General features: G+C 43.1%; 2 protein-coding genes across 2 annotated transcripts in view; one reads left to right on the top strand and one right to left on the bottom strand.

Annotated features, from left to right (window-relative positions):
* Positions 1-27,308, bottom strand: part of RASSF3 (Ras association domain family member 3) — a 67,867-nt gene that overhangs the window by 40,249 nt on the left and 310 nt on the right. The window lies entirely within an intron of this gene.
* Positions 1,622-27,246, top strand: LOC113921622. Its single transcript, XM_035729149.1, is given in 4 exon segments — positions 1,622-1,643; positions 1,646-2,206; positions 26,684-26,824; positions 27,020-27,246. Coding segments are annotated over 4 exon segments (951 nt in total).

A 27,308-nucleotide genomic window follows, 5' to 3' on the forward strand; every position in this document is an offset into this window, starting at 1 on the left:
ATATTAGTAGAATAAACCTAGAAGCTCCCTCAAAGCATGCAAACCATCAACAATTCCCACCTGATTCCTTAAGAAAAAACCCAAGCTGTCTAGGCCGTGCTTCTCATACCGGGGGGTCCATACAAACCTCCGGGCACGCCGAGGTGCACCGAAGGTCATCGGGATCAATATGGCATATATACCTGAGGTGGGCTTACTTAAACCATTTGCTAAGAGAACACACAACACTGCTGAGAAGCGTAAGCTCCCGCTGTGGGCACTGCAGGTGTGGTTTGCTGGCCCTCACTCCTCCTAACCCACCCATGGACTCTTTCGCTCTCCCAACCTTCACTGCAGGAACAGTTTTAACAGCATGGGCACCAGGAATTTAGAATATTCCTGGCTTGGGGCACCTGGGTGGCTTAGTCGGTTAAGTGACTGCCTTTGGCTCAGGTCATGATCCTGGAGTCCCGGGATCGAGTCCCGCGTCAGGCTCCCTGCTCAGCGGGGAGTCTGCTTCTCCCTCTCACCCAACCCCCTCTCATTCTCTCTCTCAAAAATAAATAAAATTTAAAAAAAGAATAGAATATTCCTGGCTTTCTACCTTAGAACCTCTAATCCCAAAAACTAATGATGTAATGTATGGTGATTAACATAAAAAAAAACCCTCTAATCAAGGTACACCTGGCTTTTTATGCAATTTTAACTGATGATGGCTTAGGCTATTTCCTTGAATTAGCAACACCACTCTGTCTGGCTTACTAACCCTGCAAAGCAAAATATTTATTTTCAGTAATGTCGACATGCAAAAAATCCAAAGAACAGGAAACTACAGTTAAGAAAAACAAAATACCACAATAAGATTAACAAATATATGCAATTTGAAGGATACCCTTAGGAAATTGCCACTGTAAAAAAGAGTATTTTGGACACAACTGTATGCATGCCACAGTGAATCTTAACTTTATTTAAATAATTAGTCAATCAAGGGGAACAAATGAAACTCTAAGATAAAGTGAAAAATCAAATTGTCCTTTTTAGGATTAACCTGCCAGGAACCTCTGGGTGTTTTTACCCACAGACACCAGAATAAAATCATATGCAAATTTTTTTCTATTACTAAAGAAAAATGACAATTACAGGAGAAAAAAAAACACAGAAGTCAAATGAGATTATCCTATCACCCAAAGAGATAAATCCTTTGGGGGGTTTTTCTATTCTTGTATTTAAACTATACATGCAGTTTTAAAAATCTTTTCCAGTTAAAAATTTTTGTAAATATCTGTGTATTGAATACTTTAACAAGCTAATGTTTGTTGGTCAAAGGGTACAAAGTTTCAGTTCTGTAGAATGAGTTAAGTCTAGAGAGCGAATGTACAGGCATAACTATAGTTAATATCGTACTAAACAGGAAATATGCTACAACAGATTTCAGGTTGCTCTCATTACAAAAAGAATGGTCATGAGGAAATGACATGTTAATTAGCTTGACTGTAATAATCAGTTCACTGTGGATATCAAGTCGTGTTGTAGATAAACATAAAGAAATTTTTTTAGATAAAGCAGCCACGGGCGCCGGCGGGAAGCCACACTCCGACGCCCCACTCTGCTCTGCTCGCTAGGCCCGCCGGCCGCGCCCACCATGGCCACCACTCAGCAGCTGGTAGAAGATGGCGCTTAGTGGAAAGCAAAGGCTTTGACGAATACATGGAGGAGGTAGGAGTGGGAATGGCTCTGCGAAAAGTGGGTGCAATGGCCAAACCAGATTGTACCATCTCTTCTGACGGCAAAAACCTCACCATAAAAACTGAGAGCACTTCAAAAACAACACAGCTGTCGTGTAACCTTGGAGAGAAGTTTGAAGAAACTACAGCTGATGGCAGAAAAACTCAAGTCTGCACCTTCACAGACGGCGCGTTGGATCAACATCAGGAATGGGATGGGAAGGAAAGCACAATCACAAGAAAATTGGAAAATGGGAAGTTAGTGGTGGAATGTGTCATGAATAATGTCACCTGTACTCGGGTCTATGAAAAAGTAGAGCAAAAATTCCATCCTCATTGTGGACAGGAATTAGCTGTGAGGATGAACAAGCTCAGTTCAATGAGCAAATCTCCATACTGCTTTTTTTTTCATTACTGTGTTCAATTATCTTTATCACAAACATTTTACATGCATCTATTTCAAAGTGTTGATTTAATTAGGATCATTCCTTTGGTTAGTAAATGTGTGCTATGCGCAAAAAAAAAAAAAAAAAAACTTTTTTAAAGAATTTATCTGTCAGAGAGACAGACGACACTGTTCCTGTCTTACCTGCTTATCTTCCTCCTACTTCCACTAAGGACATGACACATGGCAAAACTTGTAGCCAAGGTCCATGAGAAGTAGTTCTCTTACTGAGTCCTGCCAGAAGGAAATAGAAACAACTAAACCATAATAGCAAATGGTTTTTGGATCTGACTGAAAAGAGCGCTATACAGAAGTTCTTTAGGGCGCCTGGGTGGCTCAGTTGGTTAAGCGACTGCCTTCGGCTCAGGTCATGATCCTGGAGTCCCGGGATCGAGTCCCACATCGGGCTCCCCGCTCAGCGGGAAGTCTGCTTCTCCCTCTGACCCTTTCCCCTCTCATGCTCTCTCTCTATCTCATTCTCTCTCTCAAATAAATAAATAAAATCTTTAAAAAAAAAAAAAATAAAAATAAAAAAAAAAATAAAAAGCCATGGGGGAGGGCGCCTGGGTGGCTCAGTCGTTAAGCGTCTGCCTTCGGCTCAGGTCATGGTCCCAGGGTCCTGGGATCGAGTCCCACATTGGGCTCCCTGCTCAGCGGGAAGCCTGTTTCTCCCTCTCCCACTCCCCCTGCTTGTGTTCCTGCTCTCACTGTCTCTCTCTGTCAAATAAATAAATAAAACCTTAAAAAAAAAAAAAAGCCATGGGGGAAGGGGCGCCTGGGTGGCTCAGTCGCTTGTGTCCAACTCCTGATTTCAGCTCAGGTCATGATCTCAGGGTTGTGAAATCAAGCCCCTTGTCTGGCTCCTGCTTGGGAATCCGTGCTTGGGATTCTCTCTCCCTCTCCACCTGTCCCTCCCCACCAACTTGTCTTAAAAAAATTTAATTTAATTTAAAAAAAGCCGTGGAGGAAATATGAAGAAACTGATTAGTATCAGCCTAAAGCCAGTCCAACAAGTCTCTTGGAAACCACAAACTAAACCTAGGCAGCTTGAGGAAGACCATGTTAAGAAAACAGAACCCTCTTTCACCCAAAGGGAGCATGCCAGGTGACTTCAAAAAGATCCCCATCAGGATTTATGCCATTCTTCATTCATTCCATTCGGCTTGATCACTCTGAGATAGAATGAGGACTGAGATAGAAGAGATTTTCAGTACAGTACTGGGCCACAATTACTAACACTGTGGCACATATTTGAAAGGAGCTCAGAGAGTTAGCAGTTAAGGTACTTTTAAGCCCTTACGTTCTCATGACAAGAAAAAAAATTCTGTAACAAGGTGATTTGATGATCATTTTGGAACATATACAGATACTGAATCATTATGTTGTACACCTGAAACTAACACATGTCAATTATACCTCAATAAAAATGTTTAACCACCCCCCCCAACCAAGCCACACTGTGTAACTTCAGGTGAGCACAGATAACCAAAGAAATACAGTTTAGTGATTTCTTTTTTTATAGGCTTTCATTGTGATCCGAGGTGAAAATATAAAACCGTATCATTTAAATGGAACTGTACACATCACTAAAGTTATAAAGCTAACACATAATAAATATGACGTATTCTGTATTCCAAATTTTCCCCAAACCACACATTTCCATAGGTCCATTATGGTTTCAAGAAAATACTAACATACAAGTTAAAAATTAAATCCTCGGGCGCCTGGGTGGCTTAGTCGTTAAGCGTCTGCCTTCGGCTCAGGTCATGGTCTCAGGGTCCTGGGATCGAGTCCCACATCGGGCTCCCTGCTCAGCGGGAAGCCTGCTTCTCCCTCTCCCACTCTCCCCTGCTTGTGTTCCCTCTCTCAATTGTCTCTGTCAAATAAATAAATAAAATCTTTTAAAAAAATAAATAAATCCTCAAGCTGTCCAATTCAAAGATGGAACTGAAGAACCTGCCCAACCAACATGAAGATACACATTCCCTTCTCTATGACTAAGCAATTCCATTCCTGGGATTACAACCTACAGAAAGTCTCACACACACGTGAAAGGAGACATGTAAAAGAAGTGTACTGCAATGTAATTTGTAATAGGGAAAAATGGGAGGAAATACAAAATGTCCATCAACATAAAATGGACACGCTTAAGTGTTCAGCACTTAAAGAATGAACTGGAGTAGCAAGAATCTCAACAAAGTTGAATAGAAGCGAACTACAGAAGAAAATATGCAATGACACCACACCCACAAGTTTTAAAAAAACATGTAAAGTAACACTAACTATTGATGATTAATATTTACATTGACACCTGTAGTAAAAAGTATTAAATACATGGATGGCAATGATAAAAAAAAAGAACTGGAGGCGCCTGGGTGGCTCAGTTGGTTAAGCAGCTGCCTTCGGCTCAGGTCATGATCCCGAAGTCCTGGGATCGAGTCCCACATCAGGCTCCCGGCTCGGCGGGGAGCCTGCTTCTCCCTCTGACCCTCTCCCTTCTCATGCTGTTTCTCTCTCTCTCTCGTTTTCTAATAAATAAATAAATAAAATCTTAAAAAAAAAACTGGAGAGATAGGGAACGGGAGAGAAAATGGGACCAGGAAGACCCAGGAGCTTCAACTACATCCACAAAGTGTTATCTTTTAAAGTTGGATAGTCACGGGCACCTGGGTGGCTCAGTTGGTCAAGTGTCCGACTTTTTTTTTTTTTTAAGATTTTATTTATTTATTTCACAGAGAGAGACACAGCGAGAGAGGGAACACAAGCAGGGGGAGTGGGAGAGGGAGAAGCAGGCTTCCCGCGGAGCAGAGAGCCGGACATGACATGGGGCTCGATCCCAGGACCCTGGGATCATGACCTGAGCCGAAAGCAGACGCCTAACAACTGAGCCACCCAGGTGCCCCCAAGTGTCCGACTCTTGGTTTCGGCTCAGGTCATGATCTCGGTGTGGTGAGACTGAGCCCTGAGACTGGCTGGGCACTCAGTGCAGAGTCCGCTTGGGATTTTCTCTCTCCCTCTTCCTCTGTCCCTCCCCCTATACATGTGCAGGCGCGCGCACGCCCACTCACAGTCTCTCAAATAAAATCTTAAAAATAAATAAAGTTGGATGGTCAGCTATAAAGGCATTCACACTACTTTTACATAATCACTGTATTGTGAACTACTGTATACCTATGAGGCTCAGCACTCAGTACGGAGCTTGCTTGGGATTCTCTCTCTCCCTCTCCCTCTGCCCCTTCCCCCGTTCACGTGTGCATGCTCTCTCTTTCTCTCAATAAATACAATCTCTGAAAAAATAAATGTTGATACCATAAAAGCAGGACTCTTCTACAGCACACATCAACATGTAGTGCAGGCAGTTCAGAACAGAGGCAGGGGGTTAAGGGAGAACCTGAACCACCCATAGCTCTATACGGATTCTAAAGCACCCACCACACTGCTGCAACTTCCAAAGGATCTAAAGATTTTACTTCCCCCCCCCCCCCGAGGGGGGGATGCCTGGCTGCCTCAGTTGTAAGAGATGGAGACTCTTGATTTCCAGGTCATGACTTTGAGCCCCATGCTGGGTATACAGATTACGTAAATAAAAATAAAACTTAAGGGCGCCTGGGTGGCTCAGTCGTTAAGCGTCTGCCTTCAGCTCAGGTCATGATCCCAGGGTCCTGGGATCCAGCCCCGCATCGGGCTCCCTGTTTGGCAGGAAGCCTGCTTCTCCCTCTCCCACTCCCCCTGCTTGTGTTCCCTCTCTCACTGTCTCTGTCAAATAAGTAAATAAAATCTTTTAAAAATATATAAACAGAAAATAAATAAAACTTTAAAAAATAAAGACTTAACTTCTGTTTAGTTAACATTTCCACAGATTAGCAGTATTACTTGCTCCTACATTTTGGGAAGGAAAACAGAAATATGTGTATTTTATGGCAGATCCAAAGTAAGGCTTTACAAACAAGTATTTAGCTAAATATAAATTGTAATCAGCCTATTTCCTGAAAACCACTTTAGTGTTTTGTTTTGTTTTTTAAATCCATCCCTGGACACTGCATTAGAATATCTAATTATTAGGTATCCACTGGTGCCAAACCTGGGGAGTAAAATGCCATGATGGCACACTCAAGAGAGTATATTTCATCTTCAAAGACATGTCAAAAGTACAACCAGCTAGTTCCCATCAGTTTTCTCAAATCTCTTATCAAAAATAAACAAGGATTAAAAAAGAGATTTCAACCTAATAGGAAAAAAAACTATCAAGATAAAAACATTTATATCGAAACTTTCTTCAATTTATTTCCTAACACCTTTTTGTCATTAATTTTTGAGCTATTTAGGGGGCCCATCCACATTCTGGTCATCAAAGACTTTATTCTAAGAAAGTTAATAATATACTGAAATGGTCTGAAAAGTTGACTTTTTATAGTCCATATCCACATCAGTATTTATTTTTCTCTTGTTCCTTCAAATAAATTTTAACCATTTCCAAATCAAGGATGATGATCTCATGCTTCCAAATCGGTCTCTTGCAGAGATCTCTTTCCTGAGCTTCAGACCCCTCATTCTAGTTGCCAACTAGATGCTACACAAACAAATGTTCTGAAATGTGCCTGAAATTGAACTGTGCCACGTCGCTAGACTGGCTTATCTTCCTCCTAGTTCCACAAGGGCAGCACCGTCCTCAGCCACCCCATACACATACCTATTTCCTCCCCTCTCTCCCCACCTGGTCAAACAGATGCCCATCTAACCTGAAGTCAACTTCAGGAATCCTCACCTCTCCCACCTCAACTGCCCCATTTCAAGCCCGAATGACCTTCACCCAGGTTACTTCAATAGCCTCCCAAACAATATCCCTGTCTCTGCCCAAACTCTGCCGTAAACTACTATCCGCGGCAAAATCATCGATCTGACCTCATTACTTCTCCTTGCATGGCTCCCCTTACCCATAAGCCGGGCAAGGAAGGCCCTTTGAGAGCCTGCTTCCTTTCCCAGCCCTTCACCACACCCACAGGTGTGTCCTTCCCCATCTGCTCCACCCACAACGTCACCTTGTCCTCCAGACCCACCAGACCCGCCACTCTCCTGCTAGTTTATTTTTCTGTCTCCGTGCCTCTGGCTTTCTCTCCACACACCCGCACGCACGCACGCGCATACCCACCTGCTCGATCAGTGCACATCTGCCACGACTCAAGCTGCCAGTCCCCACCACCTAGATCAGGTACATGTTTTCCAGACTCAACCCCTCCCCTCTTCTCCGAGAGGGGCCATCTTCTTTCTAAGCAGTCCTCCCCCACTTCCGGTCCAAACACCATCCCTTCCGCAGCCAAGACAGCCATCTCCTTCGAGGAACCCTTGTCCTTCACCTATATCCTCTAATCACCATCCACTTTCTTTCTACTCAGGTGTCTCATTTTAAAATGATGACAGGGGCGCCTGGGTGGCTCAGTCGCTAAGCGTCTGCCTTCGGCTCCGGTCATGATCCCGGGATCCTGGGATCGAGCCCCACATCGGGCTCCACATCGGGCTCCCTGCTCCGCGGGAAGCCTGCTTCTCCCTCTCCCACTCCCCCTGCTGTGTTCCGTCTCTCGCTGTCTCTCTCTCTCTCTCTCTCTCTCTCTCCGTCAAATAAATAAAATCTTTAAAAAAATAAAAATGATGACAACATGCCCATGGCCTCATTTTAGGGCACAGTCCTTTCCAGCCAAACCTTGGAGAGCAGCCTGCACTCACTTTCCTGTCTCCTCCACAGCTATTCACTCTTCCTCCCTCTGCAGTCGGACTGCCCCTCCAGGTCACTGAAGAGGAGCTCCTCAAGGTCTCCAGAGACTCCTACTGGCTCAACTTCAGTCCCTGGCTCCCTGGCTTTTCTGTGTGCTACACTTGCCCTACTCACCAAGCCCCTGTTCCTGAGGCTGGCTCCTCCCTGGGCTCCCAGGACACCACTCCCCTGGCTTTCTTCTCACCTCTCTAGCCCCTCCACTTGCTCTCTGGGGACACACCCTTCTTCGGGACTTACCATTTAAATGCCACTGTGTCCTACTTGCCTGGGTCCTCCTCCTCCTCCCATGGCTTCAACAAATCCCAAAGCTCTCTCCCCAGATCAGGTGTACCTCCTCTATCTTATGGACAAGCCTGGGAAAATCTGATGCCCTACAGACAGCTCAAAAAAACTTTACCCCGATTCATTCATCCATTATTTATTGACTGCCTGGAGTCAACAGGTTGTCTGAACTTACCCTCTCTCCCAAATCTCATTTTTCTTCTATATTCCCTTTCTTGGCAAGTGACCACATCACCTCCTGAGTCACCCAAGCCAAGAAACCCACAACTCATCCTTGTCCTTCTCACCACCCCAATACCCACATCCAGAGTTACCAAATCCCTCCAGTTCCCCAGTATCTTCAATCTGGCCCCTCTTCCACTTCATCCCCACTCTCACTGCCTCCATTCCACCTCAATCACCAGACAGCCACTGAGGCCGGGCTAGAACTCATTCCTGCAAGTCCTAATAGCCACAAAGAACAGGTCAGTATTTTGAAGCAGTTTTAACTTTATGTGTCTACCTTTTTTGATGACATCAATTACACAGCTGGGGGAATCTATTACTTTATAGTTCAGCCCACATTCCCCCTTTTGATCACTGAAACTGTTAAAATCCATCAGTGCCTAAACGAATGCAATGCCTATATGTAAACTCAGAGATACTTCAAATAATGCTTAATAACTGTTAACATGAAGGGTCTGGAGTCTTGGTACTCTACTTGCCACAAAATGCCAATGCACCATTTTGATTCACATAAACGATTCTGACACAATACTCCTTTTCTGCAGCCAACATTTCAAATTAAAATGAACACAAAATGGGAGCAGCTACAGAATCTGCCATCCGTATTGTCACATCACACATTTTCCAAATCTAGAGCGCACCACAGAATTTCAGGGACGCTAGGATGTACTTAACGAAAAGAACAGGAGTCACTAGAAAAATAATTTTTTGTGATTTCCATGACTAAAAACAAAACTTCCTATAGTTATGCATTTAAGCATGTTCCTTCTAGCTAATAGCAGAAAACCTAAGACTCTTCCCATTAAAAGGAACCATTCCACCCAGTCCATACCTTTAGAGATAGTTGTCTTTCTAAATTTTCAGTAATCCCTCAAATGTTTAAAAGTCCAATTTTAAAGAAATATCTTTCCCTATAGGGTCTTGCTGAAGTATCTCCTGAAGTCTGTATGACATCAGAAACAGATGAAAGTTCTAAATAAACTGCTCAGATTAAAAATAACTCTTCTTGGGCGCCTGGGTGCCTCAATCATTAAACGTCTGCCTTCGGCTCAGGTCATGATCCCGGGGTCCTGGGATCGAGCCCCGCACTGGGCTCCCTGCTCGGCCGGGAAGCCTGCTTCTCCCTCTCCCTCTCCCCTTGCTTGTGTTCCCTCTCTCGCTATGTCTCTCTCTGTCAAATAAATAAAATCCTTAAAAACAGTAATAATAAGATAATTCTTCTCAGGAAAGACAATGTCTCAATAATGAATAAAGTTAATCATCACACTCACAGATCATTCAATATGGACTCTAGAAAGCAAAGACCCCTAGCCCTCAAGAGCTTTTATTCTTGTCAGAGGGCAATACTTAAATATACCTGTAGCAATCAGAGGACAAGACATTGTAAGAAATGAGCCTTGAACTGGACAGCCACGGATTAGTGAATGGAGAGGCTGAGTAAGGCACTCTACACAGGGTATGGGCAAAGGGATAGAAGCCTCTGGAAGCCTCATGTTTGGATATATTGAGTTAGACAATAGACTGATATTTTATAATAGAATTTAACTTGCTAAAAAAAAAAATCTATTTGGAACATTTACCTGGCAACAGTAAATGCAGACCCAACTGGAATAAAAGAGACACTGGAAACAAAAGGCAAAATTTAATCTTCCACAGGAAATGAATACACTTCCTCACTCCCAAATGGGAATGCGCACCTGCCCACAAGCACTCATCCTTCAGGAAGTACAGCATAAGCGCAGGACTCTCACACTCATCCTGCCCTGTTCTCGAGGAATGTGGCACTGCTGGTTGGCTCTTTCTTAAATAGTTCTTGACACTATGTTTCTAAATCCTGCAATACAGAAGTTCAAAACAATTAAGTGTTCCCTTTGGCTTGCACAAAACCCATTCTTATTGGCACTATATAGGGATGAGTTCCATAAACCACCCAGGACCCCCTTGATTTCTTTCCCAAAACATTCCCTCTTTAGGAAAAGAAATAATTCTACAGGGTCGCTGGGTGGCTCAGTTGGTTAAGTGTCTGCCTTCGGCTCAGGTTATGATCCCAGGGTCCTGGGATCAAGCCCCGCATCAGGTTCCCTGCTCAGTGGGGAGCCTGCTTCTCCCTCTCCCCAGATCTCTCTCTCAACTAATGAAACCTTAAAAAAAAAATTCTACATATTCTACTCATTTCTCAAACACCAATGACTAACCAATTCACTTAAGTTCAACCCCACCCAACCAGATATGACCTAATACAGCTGTTTCCAAACTCATTCGTTTGGCATTTCAATACATGTCACATAATCCTTTTCAAGACTTTTTTAACACTTTTAAGATTTACCTTCCCTCCAATCAGAAATTCAGATCTAGAATCAATTAATCATTAACTTCCAAAGTTAGCTCTTAGGAACAAAGTACAGGCCTAGGACCCAGGTCTCCACATCCCTAGCCCAATAGATTTTCCATTTCACCTAAATGTCTCACTTTCACATGATACAGAATTTATTACCATTGTTTTATCATTATTCCCCCTGAAAGAAACATGTTTCACTGCCTTCACCCAACTTCTTTTGCTTATGATTCTGACACAAATCTGATCAAATGAAAACCAGGTAGTCAATTAACAAATAAAGACAGGGCACCTGGCTGGCTCAGTGGAGCATGTGACCCTTGATTTCAGGGTCATGAGTTGGAGTTCCACATTAAGTGTGGAACCTACTTAATAAATAAATAAATAAATAAATACCAGGGGCACCTGGCAGGCTCAGTTGGCAGAGCATGTGACCCTTGACCTTGGGGTTGTGAGTTCAAGTCCCACGCTGGGTGTAGAAATTACTTAAAATCTTAAAAAAAAAAAAAAGTAACAGACCTCATTCTGTGCCCTGTGACAAGTACCACACTAACAATGAACATATAGTGGTGAACAAGAAAGACATGTCTGCCCTCATGAAGCTCACAGGATAATCTGGAAGGCTCAGAACTAAATTTACTCAAAGCCCCCAGTGCATTGAATCATTCAATAATGAGCTAGAATATCATCTTTCTCCAAAGCATCAGAGTGCTTCATACAATTCATTCATAAGGTTAGTCTAAACTTGCTGCTTAGATGTAAAATGTTCAGGTCCCCAAATACAAATCACTACCTTGCTGGAACACCTGGGTGGCTCAGTCAGTTAGGCCTCTGCCTTCGGCTCAGGTCATGATCCCAGGAGGCTGCTTCTCTCTCTGCCTGCTCTGCCTGCCACTCCCCCTGCTTGTGCTTTCTCCCTCTCTAATAAAATAAATAAAACCTAAAAAAAAAACAAAGCAAAAAAAACCAAATCACTACCTTGCAGATTAAAAATAGACATACATGAGTGAGATGGGGGATAAATTTATTTTTCAATAACTATTTATCAAGTGTCACCTCCAATACTACCATAGGTTGAGAATTTAAAATCAATTTATAATATTAAGAAAACAATTTTATAGTCTTTAAACACACTGGTGATGCAGTCATATTTGCAATTATGTAACAATTTATAACCTGGGAATACTTTCCACACACATTATCTTACTTAACCCCTCTATATTAACTGTTTTAATTAACAAGCTGAGGGCGCCTGGGTGGCTCAGTAAGTTAAATGTCAAGTCATGATCCCAGGGTCCTGGGATCCAGCCCCACATTCCTGCTCATGGGGGAGTCTGAGTTGGACTTCCCACTCAGCAGGGAGTCTGCCTCTGCCCCTCTCCATCTGCCTCTCCCCCAGCTCATGTTCTCTAGCGAGTGCTCTATCATTCTCTTTTAAATAAAAATATTAAAAAAAAATTAACAAGCTGATAATCAAGAAGTTAAGGAACCTGTTCAAAGCTCCCAGAGTTTCAAAACCAAGAAGATTTCCCAATTCTAGATGCCTAGATTCTTCTACCAAATCACACTTTCTTAGTAAAAGCTCCTAGCAAGTTGTTTTTAATAATGCTAATACTACTAGAATAGTAAACCTTTAATGAGCACATACTCACACGCTAGTTAATGTCCCAAGTTTTTTATGCAAATAAGTGATAATATTTACATAGGAGCAGATCAGTAAAATTTACAGTTCAGCTAATTTACAATTCAAGTGATTAAAAATATTCACAGTGGCATTAAGAATATAAAGCCAGCTTTAGAAAACCAATTTACTGTTAAGAAACACAACCAAAGTAAGGGGCGACTGGGGATGGAGAGGGAAGAACAAACCCCAAGAGGCTCACGTGGTCCAAAGGAAGAGGTTTCCCCACCAGATTCCACCGCTCACGCCAGTTTTATGGAGCATACATGAACTCTGAAGAGTTCGCCGAACAGATCATGAGACTGACTCGCTGAGCATCTTTGATGCCTGTGTTCCAACAGCTCACCAGCAGGCTTGTTTCTGAACCGCGGCCATGTGCAGCAATGCTGACACACTGTGGGTGGGAGCCCGGGGCGGGGGCGGGGGCGGGGGGGGGCAGCGCAGCTGGGAACACAGCCACAACGCGTGGAGGTGGGATTCGAATGACAGTCGCAGCTCTGCCTCTGCAGAGAGTGACACAGTTCCCCTCCGTTACCTCACTGGATTTGAGCTCATGAAAACCAGAAACAAAACGGTGACTAAGTCCCTAAACAATGAGCGCAAGGTGATTGACACCTCCTGGAGGAAAAAGGAAAGCCCTCAGGAAGAAGCAAAATCTGTCACCAGGTCAAGCCGGCAGCCTTGAGGAGAACTCTGCGGCCAGAGGCAGGTAAGAGAGGGAGAACAGGGGGAGTTGAAAGACAAAGAAGAAAAAAAAAACCCTTCAGTAACCTATACATAAACCCTTAAGCCAAAGAATCACATTTTCACAGGCCTGATCATCCTCTTTCCACCGGGGTGGCTGGCTTTAAGGGAAAACAAGTTGGTGAAGACTTTGATAGGTGGCCTCCGGCTTGGTCAGGAGACAACAACCCCTTTACCAGAAAACAAAGCAACTACAGTGAGACTGAAAGTGGCTTAAAAAAAAAAAAATAATAATAATAATAATAATAATAAGCCTCCAAGAATGACTGAAGCTTCTTCCTGATCAAGGACAATGAGATTCCCAGTTCATTTTGGTCAATAAAACCAAAGAGACACACCCAATTTCCTGCCACTTTCATTCTTTAGTGTCGAATCTCCCATCCATGGTCAGTTCTCCACTCAGCCCAAAACTCAAATGAAGTGCATGACCATATATGGAAGAACCTTTTAAAAATAAATAGCTAGTTTTTTTTAATTGCTAATATTTATTACAGATTATGTGCCAGGCATGGTGCTACTTTACAGATTGAGGCTTGAAGAGGTGCAAGGCCTTGTCCAAAACACCGGCTGGCTAGCCTGGATTTAAATCCAGGCTGCCTTACAGAGCTGCCTGTCAGCAGTCAAGAACACACCCCTTCTTGGCCCATAACAAAATCCAGTTCCCCTTTTTTTTTTTTTAATAGCCCTCACCTCAAAAGATCAAGATCCATTGTTAATTAAAACTGCACAGTCGGGGCGCCTGGGTGGCTCAGTCAGTTAAGCGTCTGCCTTGGGCTCAGGTCATGATTCCAGGGTCCTGGGATTGAGCCCCGCATCGGGCTCCCTGCTCAGCAGGAAGCCTGCTTCTCCCTCTCCCACTCCCCCTGCTTGTGTTCCCTCTCTCGCTGTCTCTCTCCCTGTCAAATAAATAAATCTTAAAAGATAAAATAAAAAATGAAAAAAAACTGCACAGTCATAAATAAATTAATAATAAAACTGCACAGAACTACCTCCAGTGAGAATTAATTTTAAAGCTGATTTGCTGACACTGGTGCTACGTTTCCCTTTTTGTTTTTGTTTTTTTAAAGGATTTTATTTATTTGACAGAGAGAGACACAGTGAGAGAGGGAACACAAGCAGGGGGAGCGGGAGAGGGAGAAGCAGGCTCCCCGCTGAGCAGGGAGCCCGATGCGGGTCTCAATCCCAGGACCCTGGGATCATAACCTGAGCCGAAGGCAGAGGCTTAACGACCGAGCCACCCGGGCGCCCCTACGTTTGTCTTCTTGAAAGGTACTACTTTCCCCTGGAAGAGCTCCCTCTAATCCTCTGCACCAACTGGCAGGAATAATTATGCTTTGGGTACAGTTCATAGGATGCATTTCCTCTAGCAGAGCCCACAGGACCCCAGCTCGCACAGCAGCAGGCCCACCACCACAGTCCTTCCCACCAACTGCACCGCGTGGCCAACACCGGTCAGCAGAGAAAGCAATTTGCAAATTTCAGAGAGATCTGAAAGGGCAGTAAACTCCCCACAAAGGAAAACTGGCAAGAAAAAGTGACCCACAAGCCTGTCTAAACAAACAGAAACAGACCTTAAATGGACAAAAGTAATATTATTGTTTCTTTAAACCACCTACATAATATTTACATTCTCCCATAGCTGGGAAATGACCAACTCCAGTCAAATATCCCTGAATTCACCTCTGTGATGCCATTAAAACTTGCAATCTGCTGAAGGTCTAAACCAATAAAACTTCTGCTGGTTTAATTTCTCTTCACCAAATTCCACTGAAATTAGAGTCCAAAGAAATCAACTGCATTTTAAGTCCCTTGGAAAGCTCCACAAACTGTACAACACTGTGGAATGCTAAACTTCATTTTTAGTATTGGTATTTTTTTCCTCCTATGTAATGCATGCAGCTATTTTGTTTTCTATTTTCATACAAGTTTTTCAGTTTTTGGTTTGCTGTTTGAGAACTGTAATCAGACACACATGAATTTCTATGACTTCACTGGCAAAATAACAAGAAGGATTCCTCGAAACAAGTATTTATAGGAAACTTTCAGAGTAAACTTGTTTGTCTAAGAATGAGGACTAAGGAAGGTTCATGATCTATCTAAAGTCAGAAATAATTCCTTACATCTCTTTACAAGATTCACTTAATTAAAATATTCTGAACAAGAAAAAAATTAAATGAGGGCAACCCAGGATTATAATAATCAGATTATAAAAGATTAAGCGAAAATGTTTGACACAGGCAAGACTTAAAGTATCGATGCCAGACTCTATCTAATTGCAATGTTTCAACAAAAGACAATAAGCTTATAAGTAAACAGTATAAAACTCCTTTTTGGTAGGTGGGGTTTTTAGTAGTTCGTCCTATAATCCTTTTTTTTAAGATTTTATTTATTTTTGAGAGAGAGAGAGAGAGCGCACAAGCACAAGCAGGGGGAATGGCAGGCAGAGGGAGAAGCAGGCTTCCCACTGAGCAGGGACATGGGACTCGATCCCAGGACCCCCAGATCATGACCTGAGCTGAAGGGCAGTCACTTAACCAACTGAGCCACCTAGGTGCCCCTACAATCCTTTTTTCAATACCTGGTCTAATTATAAAACTTAGGTTCTTCTGACTTCTACCAGGGTGGTTGGAAATCTGGCACTAAATTTATTGAAATTCAACGATAAACAGGCACTTTCGGTCACTTTTTTTTTTTTTTTTAACATGGTTAGTAAAAGACACATCATCCAGCTCCCACCCTCTGTATTCCACAGTGTATTCAGAGGACACTGATGCTTTCTTAGTAATGCCTTTCCTTTCATAATTATAGGAGTAAAGTGGGGTAGGGTTTTTTTTTTTTTGCTCCAAATTTCAGTGATGTCAGCCTGAGCACACTCTATAGTATTTCAAAATGCCAGAATATGTAATGTCCCTTTGTAACGAACAGAATAAGTCAAAAATAACCTGAAGTTTAGCTGACCACAAAAAAAAGGGGAACCATCTACCCAGCTAAATATGCACAGGACTCAAGAACAGGCTCTCTGGAGATTTCCTGCCTGCCTCGCAAATGGTCAAAGGCCATGAACAATGCTCACACCAAGAGGAAGATCCACTTAGTAGTACAGAAAAATACTAAATTTACTGTTTAAAGGAATGCAACTAAATAACAATGAGGTGCCTTTACAAAGTTTTTCCTCTATTTTTTCTTTTATGTAAACAGGCCCAAAGTGAGGCTTGAACTTACAAACTGAGATCAAGAGTGGCATGCTCTACTAAGCCAGCCAGGGGCCCCAGTTTTCCCTCTATTTCAATGACAACACCCAGTGGAGCTAGGGGCACAAGGAAACTAGTTAAAAATACAGCCTTCAATTAGCGATATGAGAAGTAGAACTAAGGGGATAACTAAGAGGTATAAAACGGCCATACCATCATCATTGCTAAGCAAAATTCCATTTTGTACATCTATCCTAGAAATTTAATCCATATGGAAAAGGTTTCTCGCTCAAAATGTTCACTACATTGTTATGTTTGGTAGCCAAAAAAGAAAAAAAAAATCAGAAACATTCCAGTTTTCCAACATTTGGAAAATAATGCCTATTCAGTAAAATACAAGGCAGACGTGAAAACGATAGCTGTGCTAGCTGAAATCATTCAGCAAGAGCTCGTTAATTCTAAGTTTAAATAGCAAGATTCAAATTTGTCAGGTCAGAATTCCTTAAAAAAGTTAAAAATATAATTACCATATGGTTCAGCAATGCCACTTGTGGGTATATACCTGCAAGAACTGAAAGCAGGGTCTCTAGGGGGTATCTGTATACCCATGTTCACTGCAGCATTACTCACAATAGCCAGGAGGTGGTAGCCCCCAAATACCCACTGACTGATGGATGGATAAGCAAAATGTGGTATATACATACAGCGGAATATTCCATTAAAGGAAGGAAATGCTAACAAATGCTATAGCACAGGTGAACCTTAAGGACATTGTGCTAAGTGAAATAAGCCAGTCACACAAAGACAAATACTAATACTACATGATTTCACTTATATGAGATGTATAGTCAAATGCATAGAAACAGAAAATGGAACGCTGACTGCCAAGAGTATGTGGAGGGGGAGGGGTGCATGCAGCTTAATGGAGACACTTTCAGTTTCCAAGATGAAAAAGTTCTGGCAACTGGAGACATAGCAATGAAAAGATACTTAACACCACTGAACACTTAAAAATGGTTTATGTAAACAAAAACTGTATAGATGGCAAATTTTAGGTGTTATTTTACCACAATTTTTTTAAATGGGATTTAAAAAAAAATCAGTATGATTGTATGTATGTAACAAGACAAATGAGGGGCACCTGGCTGGCTCAGTTCATACGGCATGAAACGCCTAACTCGGGGTCATGAGTTCTAGCCCCATGTTGGGGGTAGAAATTACTTTAAAAAAGGACAAATGACAAAACTAGGAAAACAATTCTGAAAAATAGTATTTGGATTAGGAAAGTAAGATAATGCACCATTTTCCCCCAAACTATATGATGCGATTTTTAGAATACTCTTTATTATCAAAAAAAAACTTCAAAAACATATTGCTCCAGCTACCTATAAAACCTTAATATCCTTCCAGTAAAAATGACATGTTTATGAAAAATTACTTTTTAGGACATACAAAACAAAGATGGGAGCCAAATTTTGGACTAAGATCTTGTTCTTCACATGGATGAGAAATGATCTATACAGACTACAAACTAAAATTTTTTTAAAGACTGTATTTAAGAGAGCGAGCGAGCAAGGGAGAGGGAGCGAGGGGGGAAAGGGGAGAGGGGCAGTGGCAGAGAGAAAAGCAGACTCCCTGTTGAACAGGGAGCCCGTGCGGGGCTCGATCCCAGGACCCTGGGATCATGACCTGAGCCAAAGGCAGACACGTAACCGACTGAGCCACCCAGGCACCTAAATTTTTTTTAAGGATTTTATTTTTAAGTAAACTCTATACCCAATATGGGGCTCAAACTTACAACCCAGAGGATCGAGAGTCACGTGCTCCCCTGACAGAGACATCCAGGCACCCTCAGACTACCAACTAAACCTAAGAGCAGGTTTCTGTTTTCTTCAGTGAAACCCTAGCACCAGTCTAGCACATTGTGAACATTCCGTAAACACGGGAATGAATTTAGAAAACTACCTTACAATCTTAACACACACAAACATTGTCTAACCCACATTAACTTCATGAAAAACACTTTGCGGACTGCATTCTAAACCTCTTAAATCCAGATCTTCTCAATCTATTCTTCTGGCCTCCAATTCCCAAATTCATCCTTCTTCCTCCTCCAATTATCTCACTTTGTTTAGCGTCTGGAGAAAAAAAAAAAAACAACTGAGTGCTGCAATATATAATTAGTAAATTATTCTTAGCTGACTGAATCATGTAGCAGCAGTTAGCAATTACAGTCCATAAAATATGTATTACTCTTGCTGTTTTAATACTCTATGAAATAATGAACCCCATTCTCTGTAAACTTAAGGCAGAGTTGCAGTTTAAAATGCCATTAAGACAGTTTTACCTATCAGCTCATAGGTCAGAAAAAAGGGACGTTCCCCACACACAAGTTTCATAACCTCAAAATGCTGGTATGCATGACCCACGATAGGCTGAAAAACTATTCCCAACAGTAAAAGGCAAGTTCCCCTTCACGAAGAAAAATCTTCCCAGGACGCCTGGCTGGCAACCCATCCATCCATTTGCAGCCACTAGACGAGGGAGATCGAAACCCCTGGCAAGAGTTAGCTCTGCTTTAGCAAACAGCATTGTCCGGCAGAAAACAGAATGTGAGCCACATACATAGCTCTAAATTTTCCAGTAGCCATGTTAAAAAAAAACAGGTAAAAATTATTTAACTCAGCATATCCCAAATATCATCATTTCAACATGAAGCAATATTAAACAATCACTCTGATATATTTTATATTCTCTTTCATTTGTCTTGGAAATCCAGTGCATATTTCACACCTACAGCACCTCTCAATTCAGGCCAGCCACATTTCAAGTGCTCAACAACATGTGGCCAGTAGCTACCATACTGGCCATTCCAGTTTTAGAATAATGGTCACTTCTAGGGGCGCCTGAGTGGCACAGTCGGTTAAGCATCCGACTTGGTTTCAGCTCAGGTCATGTTATCATGGGTCATGAGATCAAGTCACATCCTCAGCAGGGAGTCTGCTTGAAGATTCTCTTCCTCTGGCCCTCCCCCACTTGTAAGTGCACTCCCTCTCTCTCTAAAATAAATAAATCTAGAATGATGGTCTCTTCTATTCGTAACATTTTTACATGCCTATCCCATTTTGATCATCGTTTATGGGCTTGGACATCCTTCCTACTGCATCTCTGGCCCTCTCTATTAAAAAAAAAAAATTAACAAGTAAACAAAAACCATTTGACTAGCCACTGAGAGCCAAACCAGAGCTAACTATTAAGAAAAACCTGGAAAACTAACCTCATTATAAAGAATGGTTAAACTTTGGTTAGTGGTATTAATATTAACTCTGTTTAATGCATCGCATTATCCTTGAGGATGATGAGGTTTCTGTGGAACACAATCATCTAGAGTTTCTGAACAGATGTCAACAGGAAAATGGGACTTGTTTTACAGAGATACACCTCAGTAAACTTTCCATCTAAACAGATGTATAGCTTTATCACACTCCACACAACAGAGGTGGTTCCCCGAAAAACTGTCAACCCATACGAGTTTCCTTTGCGCTAAAGGAGCAAGCTCTTTAAACAAAAATTAGATGTTCTATTTGGTAAGCTTTTAAAAAATATTATTAAATGGAGGTGCCCGGCTGGCAGTAGGTGGAGCATGTGACTCTTGATTTGGGATTTTGAGTTCAAGCCCCATGTTGGGTGTAGAGATTACTTAAAAATATTTTTAAAAAATAAATAAAACAAAACAAAACAAAGTAGGCACCCCTCCCCTCTTAAAACCCTCTGCTCTCCAGGCACCTGAGTGGCTCAGTCGGTCAAGTGTCTGCCTTTGGCTCGGGTCATGATCTCAGGGTCCTGGGATTAAGCCCCGCATCGGGTCCCTGTTCAGTGGAGAGCCTGCTTCTCCCTCTCCCTCTGCCTACCTCTCTGCCTACCTGTGCTATCTGTCAAATAAATAAATAAAATCTTTAAAAAAAAAAAGATATCAGGGTCCTGGGATCGAGCCCCTCATTAGGCTCCTTGCTCAGCAGGGGGCTCCTTGCTCAGCGGGGAGCTTCTCCCTCTCCCTCTGCCCCTCCCCTCTGCAGGAGCACACCCACATTCTCTAATAAATAAATAAATAAAGCTTTAAAAAAACCTTCTGCTCTTTCCCTTCATAGCAAAAATAAATTGTTTATAAAATAAATTCAAGGGGCGCCTGTGTGGCTCAGTTGGTTAAGCCACTGCCTTTGGCTCAGGTCATGATCCTGGAGTCCCTGGATCGAGTCCCACATCGGGCTCCCTGCTCAGCAGGGAGTCTGCTTCTCCCTCTGACCCTCCCCCCTCTCATGTTTTCGCTCTCTCACGCTCCCTCTCTCAAATGAATAAAAGTATTGAATCATGAAAGAAAGGCTTTCTTAAAATAATGAGGAAATATATGAAGTGAATTATACCTAAACTAGTAATTAACACTTATTACTAATATCTAATTTTTTTTAGATTTTATTTGACAGAGAGAGACACAGCGAGAGAGGGAACACAAGCCGCGGGAGTGGGAGAGGGAGAAGCAGGCTTCCCATGGAGCAGGGAGCCCGATGCGGGGCTCGATCCCAGGACCCTGGGATCATGACCTGAGCCGAAGGCAGACGCTTAACGACTGAGCCCCCCAGGCGCCCCACTAGTATCTATTTTTAAATGACTACTAATGTGTAAGACACCGTGGAGGCTTATGGTCTAATTGGGGGAGGGGGAAGAACTGTGTACATTTGTGTATCAAGGAACATTCCCAGTACCCAGTACTTCGACTTCCATCCAAAATCAGTAGGCTTTCACTCCTTCGAGCACCTACTAAGAACAGAGCATTTATTTTATGTGCTCCGTGAACATGGCAGTCTTTGTCCTCATTAAACTAAATATAACATATTATAATTTTTGCTATGAAAGAACAGAGGGCTTTAAGAGGGTACAGGTACCAACTTCAGACTGGTGGTTCAGGAAGACTTCTCTGAGGGGACAGGTAAATTAACATGGGAGGGAGAATGGAGGGCAGCAATCCCAGGCCAAGGTTCTACGATGGGGAATCATGGATCTTGAAAGGAAGTGAGGCTAGTATGACTAGTCCTCATCACATGCAGTTATTTAAAAGTTGTATCAGGGCGCCTGGGTGGCTCAGTTGTTAAGCGTCTGCCTTCGGCTCAGGTCATGATCCCAGGGTCCTGGGATCGAGCCCCACATTGGGCTCCCTGCTCAGCGGGAAGCCTGCTTCTCCCTCTTCCACTCCTCCCCCTGCTTGTGTTCCTGCTCTCGCTGTGTCTCTGTCAAATAAATAAATAAAATCTTTAATAAAAAAAAATAAAAAGTTGTATCAGAGAATGAACAAGAAGCAGGGCCTTGTCACATTGCTAATGCTTGCTTAGAACTAAACCTCTTCCTAGGCACTGTACAGAGTTCTTCAATGAGATAAGGATACAAACAGGCCAATTTAGCTAACAGCAGCTCCTTCGCATGCATCTATCCCCTATCCTGCTCCGTCACTTCACCATTGCTTCTGAACACCTCCCCCCCTTTCCAGATAATGGTCTTGAGCCAAATCAGAAGTGAAAAGCAAGCCTCAAACCAGGAACTTTATCAAAAGACAGCTACTTATGGGCGGGGGCGGGGGGAGGCAAGAGCTGATGCTCAGGGCTAAGAGCTGGGGACCACGCCACATTAGAAAGCATTTGGTCGGCTTCATTTTTTTCTTCTCCCAGAAAATGAATGTTTACAGTATGACATGCACTGACTGCCAAAGGAAGTCTAAAAAGAATAAGCACATTATTGGATATTTTTAGCTTTTCTTTTCATAAATGTTTTGTGTCACTGCTTTCCAAATAATTCCAAATCTTGCAAGTCAGCCAGAAGAAGAAACGGGATATAGAATGTATTGTTCATATAAGAGGGGACTAATTTTCTCTTGAAATTGAGTTAAGGGAATGTGTCTTTGTGAGTTCTGCTCACACAAACACAAAATTCCAATGGATTAATACGTACTGTGTATAAACAGAATTTATCAGACATGGAGATGAAATGTGCAAATCACCGTGCACCAGGCAAAAGGACTGGTGGGAATGTTTGTATTCGACAATATAGGGATCAAAAATGAGTGTAAGAGTTAGTACAGTCAAAATACCTTTGAGGTTGTAAACCATTCTTTTACCCCCAGTGATTTATTGCCAAAGCTTCTAATGGACACATGAATAAAACAGTGCAACTCATTACTGTCGATTCTAGCACCAAGACACAGAACCAAACAGCAAGTCAGAAAAATATTTAAATTATAATAAGGAAAGTACCCACAGGGTGAACTTGAGACCTGTTATGTGGAGTCGCACAGGCTTGCCTTAATAAACAATTCTTCAATATAACCTTTTTAGAAGTGTGAGTGGCTCAGAGACAATTTTAAGACTTCTTGACTATTCGGGGGACCTGGGTGGCTCAATCAGTTAAGCATCTGCCTTCAGTCTGGGTTCTGATTCAGGGTCTTGGGACAGAGCTCCCTGATCAGTGGGGACTCTGCTTCTTCCTCTACCCTCCTCCCCAGCGTGTGTGTGTGTGTGTGTGTGTGTCTGTGTGTGTGTGTGTGTTTGCTCATGCGCTCACTCTCACTTGCTCGCTCGCTCTCAAGTGACTAAATAAAATCTTTAAAAAAAACTTCTTGACTATTCTGCTAAAGCAAAAAGAGTGTCTCATTTCCTTATTTCTATTAACTAGCCAAGGCTCAGAAAGAAAAGTGATTACCTTAGCTATGGAGTAAGTTACGTTCCAATAGATTATATTAATTTTAGTCCATTTCTACTCTTGGAAGTCTGAATGTGCTTATGAATTACAGAACTGCCCACATTCTCGGTTCTGTATGAAACAACAGTGGATCCACAAGCATGAATTATGAACACTGTAATGAACATATATGCGGAACAGGCGGTCGACATTTTAAGAAAATCCTAAATTATAGATGTCCATATCTGCAAAGAGAAAATCAAATTTTAAAATTTGGGGGGTACCCGCCTGGGTGGCTCGGCTGATTAAGCATCTGACTCTTGATTTCAGGTCAGGCCATTATGTCAGGGTTGTGAGATGAGTCCCAAGTGGCCTCCCCTCTGGGCGTGGAGCCTGCTTAAGATTCTTTCTCTCTCTGGGCGCCTGGGTGGCTCAGTTGTTAAGCGTCTGCCTTGGCTAAGGTCTTGATCCTGGGATCGAGTCCCACATTGGGCTCCCTGATTGGCAGGAAGCCTGCTTCTCCCTCTCTCACTCCCCCTGCCTGTTCTCACTGTCTGTCAAATAAATAAAATCTTAAAAAAAAAAAATGTCTCTCTCCCTCTGCAGCACCACCCCCACACCGCACACACAGGTGCATGTGCTCTTTCTCTCTCAAAAAAAAAAAAAAAATTGGGGGGGTGGCTGAGAATTAACCAAAAGGAAAGTATGTGGGCCCTTTGGGGAATCACTTAACAAGGCCTTACCTTTCATTAAGTTAATTTTCCAGGGGGTTATTGTGAGAATCATAAGAAAGGGTACATTTGAAAAACCTGTAATGAGACAATTATTATCAAACGAGGAAAACATTCATTCATACAACTATATTCACTGAGCAATCACTGTGTTTCCGGTACCAATGGACGCCCCAGGGATACAGCAATCAACATGACAACCAAACTGCCACAAAAAAGGCCTCCTCTCATTCCTGTTTCTGACCTCCAGACAGGTTTTTAAGCCTTTTTTTTCTCTTTTTAAGAGTGTACCAACATAAGAAAAGGGTAACATTTTCCTTATAACCATAAGATTTTTGTTTTTGTTGGAGACAGAAAGAAGTTGGGCTATGTTCTTTGCCTGGCAAGAGAAGAAAAGAAATTCTTCATCCCCCTCCCCCTTTTTCTCCATCCTGCATTTACCACAAACATCTTGCTCTCTCTGGATATTTTCAGGAGTCCTAGAAACTGAATTTTCCTGGCTTTTTCACCAGGTGGTTCAGCACCAAAAAAATTAAAACTTAAAATTAAAAAATTTTTTTTAATTTACTATTAGCAATAATAGATCCTTAAGGCAACATCTCTCTTTCCACCTTTCTAGAGAAAGGATAAGTTTCGCTTTTATGCTTTGTTAGAAATGCTTATCTTGGGGCGCCTGGGTGGCTCAGATGGTTAAGCGTCTGCCTTCAGCTCAGGTCATGATCTCAGGGTCATGGAATCAAAGCCCCACATTGGGCTCCTGGCTCAGTGGGGAGCCTGCTTCTCCCTCTCCCTCTGCCTCTCTCCCTGCTCATGCTCTCTCTCTCTCTGTATCTCTGTGTCTCAAATGAATAAATAAAAAATTTTAAAAATAAAAATTAAAAAAAAAAAGGAATGCTTATCTTATTCTTATAATCACCAGCATAATAAAATGAAAAACGCAGGACCCCTGGCTGGTTCTTGATCTCGGGGTCATGAGTTCAAGCCCCACTGGGAGTAGAGATTGCTTAAAATAATAATAAAATAAATAAATAAAATGAAAAAGGCTTACCTATTATCTAACCTTAGGTAAAAGAAATGTTCTATACTTAGAATGCCTCGCTTTATATTTGTGAGTCTTACTTCTTTAACTCACAAATCTCATCAGGAATTTTAACACATTCAGTCAATTTAACCAAAATGCCCACAAAAATTCAGTTTCAAACACTTCTGCCACCTGGCAAGTAAGTCCCATAACTCAGCACCTTGCATGTGTTATCGTTAGGAGGGGGAACACACAGGCAATAAAGCTTCAGAATATAAAGAACAAGCCCTTCAAGCAAATAACTAGTTCTTACTGTCCTGATTTTCAGCACAATACTCCAAAATACATATTAATGTTAAATTCTAAAAGCTAAGTTACATTATGTAATATATATGCTAGATTAATGAATGGAAACACTGTATGTCTAAACCCAGAAAAAAGAAATTTTTATTTTTTAAAGCACTAAAACATGCTTCCACAATTCAAACTGGATATTCTGGCCCTTGTGAAGGAGCATCACATACCTAGAGAATCTGAGAACCAGCAAGTTTTCTGGAGAAGAGCCACCTCTGGAATCAACTTCAAACACCACCTCTGTCAAGTTCTAGTCAAATGGTGAGGGCAGCCTTAAGTGGCAGGAGAAAATACAAAGTAGAGGAAAGAAAGACTGGAGAGGCCAAGAGAGAAGAGCCAAGCGAGAGAAGCACAAGGAAAAGCAATTCTTCCCTAACCGACAGAGAGGAAGAGTATTTCTGCCTTCCAAACCTCAGAGCAAACTCAAGCCATTAGAATACACTCTACGGAAAATAAAGGATCAGTTGCTATGAACTGAATGTTTGTGGACCCCCACTCCAAAATTGATATGAGGAAGCCCTAAATGCGAAAGGATTTGGAGGTGGGACCTGTGGGAGGTAATGAGGCCATGAGGGGGCCCCCACGATGGGATCCGTTTCTTTACAAGAAGAAAATTAGCCCTTTCTCTATGGGAAGTCACTGCAAGGAGTCAGCAGTCTCCGAGCCAAAGGGTCCTCGCCAAAACCCAAGCAACCAGCCAGGCACCGAGATCCACCTCCAGCCTCCAGAACTATGAGAAATATTTGTGTTTAAGTCACCTAGTCTATGGTATTTGTCACAGCAGCCTGAGCTAAGCCATCGCTCAAAGTGACTAGTAAATAGCACAGTCCTAAGCCTTAGAAACAATAAAGAGGACAGACTACCGCCCCAGAACTTGACTCAGGATTACGTGCTACTGAATAAGGGCACTTGACTTCACTCTTGCCCTTCACCATCCCCTCTCCCCCTCCTGGTTTGGGATTAAGAGGCTGCAAAAGACTAGAACTTCCGAATCATAAAAAGAAATTTGACCTCAGAAAGTGGTTAAGTAAACTTAAAAGGTCTGGCGAGGAAACCCTGACACATTACTCCGTCCTCACCCCTCCCATAACTCATCATCCGGCTCTGAACGATTTTCCTTGCCTCCAGTCTCCAGGACGAGGTCTCATAGCAATGGTCCGGGGAGCGCCTTTTGTTGAAGAGCAACAAATTTGTTCCATTACAGCCTCACTAATCTGATGGGAGCACGGCTGGGTTGGCAGGGCTTCCTGGTGTGGCTCCCCGGGCCAATAGGCCGCGGGTTCACGCGCGGGACTGAGAAGTCCACCCCAAGTGGCCCGCTTCGGGAAAGCCTTCCAGGGAAATACAGTCCGGGTCGGCGAAACCGGCCCAAGTTCCCTTCCCATCTTTTCCCAAGTCATACTTCCCACGGCATGTTTCCTCCAAAAAAGGAAGAAACCGGCCTAAGGCTCAACTCTACCCGGCTGGTTTTTACCTAGCACCGGAACTTGTTTGCAAAACATTGAAGGCACTCATAAACTTGACTTTGCAGGAAACGCACAACCTTGACTCCCGCAACCAAGGTCTAGGGAGCGCCTGCTGTCGTCCCCACCCCACCACCAAGGTGCTGGACCCGGAAGGTAGCGGAGGCCAGGTCGCCAACGCCACCCGTGGCTATTACCATGGCCCCCAAGCCACTCGGGGGCTCACTGCCAACTGAACCGACTCCCAGTGGAGTCTGGAGCCAGGACCCCGACCACCGACTGCCGGGACGCAGAGGAAACGCCGGGAGTGGCCGGGGACGCCTCCACGCTCTCAGAAGTGTTCTCCCGCAGTCCGCCGCCCGAAGCAGGGCCGCAGAGGCCATCTGGCGCGGAAGGCAGGAGCGGGCCCTCGGTCTCCCACCCTTCCACCTCCTTCCCTCGCGCTGGCCGCCCCCCGCGCACGCCCGCACGCCCACGTGCACAACCTCCAGGCACGACCCCGGGATCCCAAAAGGCAGAAGCCCCTTCTCGGCCGCCCCCGCTCCTTCCCCGCGGGCATGCCTAGCGCGCCCCACTGATACACGTGGAATCGGGGATCCCGGGAGCTATGGGCGCCGGCTGTGGCGCCCGCCGCGCGTGC

Source organism: Zalophus californianus, chromosome 9 (assembly GCF_009762305.2).
Source record: "Zalophus californianus isolate mZalCal1 chromosome 9, mZalCal1.pri.v2, whole genome shotgun sequence".
Lineage (NCBI taxonomy): Eukaryota > Metazoa > Chordata > Mammalia > Carnivora > Otariidae > Zalophus > Zalophus californianus.